The sequence below is a fragment of the Mesitornis unicolor genome, unplaced genomic scaffold (genome assembly GCF_000695765.1).
Source record: "Mesitornis unicolor isolate BGI_N332 unplaced genomic scaffold, ASM69576v1 scaffold14627, whole genome shotgun sequence".
Classification (NCBI taxonomy): Eukaryota; Metazoa; Chordata; class Aves; order Mesitornithiformes; family Mesitornithidae; genus Mesitornis; species Mesitornis unicolor.
In genome coordinates, this window is record NW_010194430.1 from 97 (window position 1) to 2,263 (window position 2,167).

At 49.7% G+C, this 2,167-nt stretch overlaps 1 protein-coding gene across 1 annotated transcript; it reads left to right on the top strand.

Annotated features, from left to right (window-relative positions):
- Positions 1-255: 255 nt before the first annotated feature.
- Positions 256-1,866, top strand: LOC104543233 (uncharacterized protein DDB_G0271670-like; the record flags this gene model as incomplete). Its single annotated transcript, XM_010187798.1, has 3 exons — positions 256-457; positions 527-1,540; positions 1,677-1,866. Coding segments are annotated over 3 exons (1,406 nt in total), but the record flags the coding sequence as incomplete, so codon positions are not given.
- Positions 1,867-2,167: the final 301 nt, after the last annotated feature.

Genomic DNA, 2,167 nt, shown 5'->3' on the forward strand with positions numbered 1-2,167 from the left:
ATCTTCATCCCCATCATCACCTCCATCATCTTCATCCCCATCTTCATCTTCATCCCCATCCCCATCATCATCACCTCCATCACCTTCATCATCCTCATCTTCAGCACCTCCAGCATCTTCATCTTCATCATTGCCTCCATCATCCCCATCTTCATCCCCATCTTCATCCCCACCTCATCCCCATCCCCATCATCCCCATCGCCTCCATCATCCTCGTCTTCACCCCGTCATCTTAATCTCCATCATCCCCACCAGCTCCATCATCCTCATCTTCATCATCCCCATCTTCATCATCTCCATCATCCCCATCATCTTCATCACCTTCATCGTCTTCATCTTCATCATTGCCTCCGTCATCATCCCCATCTTCATCCTCATCTTCATCCCCATCCCCATCATCTTCATCCCCATCATCCCCATCATCTTCATCACCTCCATCATCTTCATCTTCATCATTGCCTCCATCTTCATCCCCATCTTGATCCTCATCTTCATCCCCATCCCCATCATCACCACCTCCATCATCTTCATCCTCACCTCCATCATCCCCGTCGTCCTCATCTTCATCATCTTCATCATCCCCGTCGCCTCCAGCATCCCCGTCATCATCCTCATCCTCATCTTCATCCTCATCTTCATCATCCCCCTCCCCATCTTCATCATCTTCTTCATCCCCATCTTCAGCACCTCCATCATCATCATCATTGCCTCCATCATCATCCCCGTCTTCATCCTCATCTTCATCCCCATCCCCATCATCTTCATCGCCTCCATCATCCCCATCATCTTCATCCCCATCATCCCCATCATCTTCAGCACCTCCAGCATCTTCATCTTCATCATTGCCTCCGTCATCATCCCCATCTTCATCCCCATCCCCATCATCATCACCTCCATCACCTTCACCTCCATCATCCCCATCGCCTCCACCATCCTCGTCTTCACCCCCAGCTTCATCTTCTTCATCACCTCCATCATCCCCATCTTCATCATCCCCATCATCTTCATCACCTTCATCTTCATCATTGTCTCCATCATCATCCCCATCATCCTTATCACCTCCATCATCTTCATCTCCATCATCACCATCATCACCATCACCTCCATCATCCTCGTCTTCATCATCCCCATCATCTTCATCACCTCCATCATCTTCATCTTCATCATCACCTCCATCATCCCCATCATCTTCAGCACCTCCATCATCATCATCATTGCCTCCATCATCATCCCCGTCTTCATCCTCATCTTCATCCCCATCCCCATCATCTTCATCGCCTCCATCATCCCCATCATCTTCAGCACCTCCATCATCTTCATCTTCAGCATTGCCTCCATCATCATCCCCGTCTTCATCCTCATCTTCATCCCCATCCCCATCATCATCACCTCCATCACCTTCACCTCCATCATCACCATCACCTCCACCATCCTCGTCTTCACCCCCATCGTCTTCATCTTCATCATTGCCTCCATCACCCCCATCATCTTCATCACCTTCATCATCTTCAGCACCTCCATCATCTTCATCTTCAGCATTGCCTCCATCATCATCCCCTTCATCATCCTCGTCTTCACCCCCATCTTCATCATCTTCATCGCCTCCATCATCCCCATCTTCACCCCATCTTCATCATCCCCATCATCTCCATCACCTTCATCGTCTTCATCTTCAGCATTGCCTCCAGCATCCCCATCAGCTCCAGCATCTTCATCATCCCCATCTTCATCACCTCCATCATCTTCATTGCCTCCATCATCCCCATCACCTCCAGCATCCCCGTCGTCATCCTCATCTTCATCTTCACCCCATCTTCATCTCCATCATCCCCACCTTTATCATCTTCATCACCTCCATCATCTTAATCTCCATCATCATCCTCATCGCCTCCATCATCCCCATCATCTCCACCTCCATCCTCCTCCTCCTCCTCATCTTCATCCTCATCTTCTTCATTGCCTCCATCACCTCCATCACCCCCATTCTTTTCACCTCCATCATCCTCCTCATCCTCATCTTCATCACCTCCGTCCCCATCCCCATCAGCTCCATCATCCCCATCTTCATCATCTCCTTCACCCTCACCATCCCCATCCTCATCCTCATTACACCCAATTTTACCCCCCTATTTTACCCCCCACCCCAATTTCTACCCCAATTTCCCAC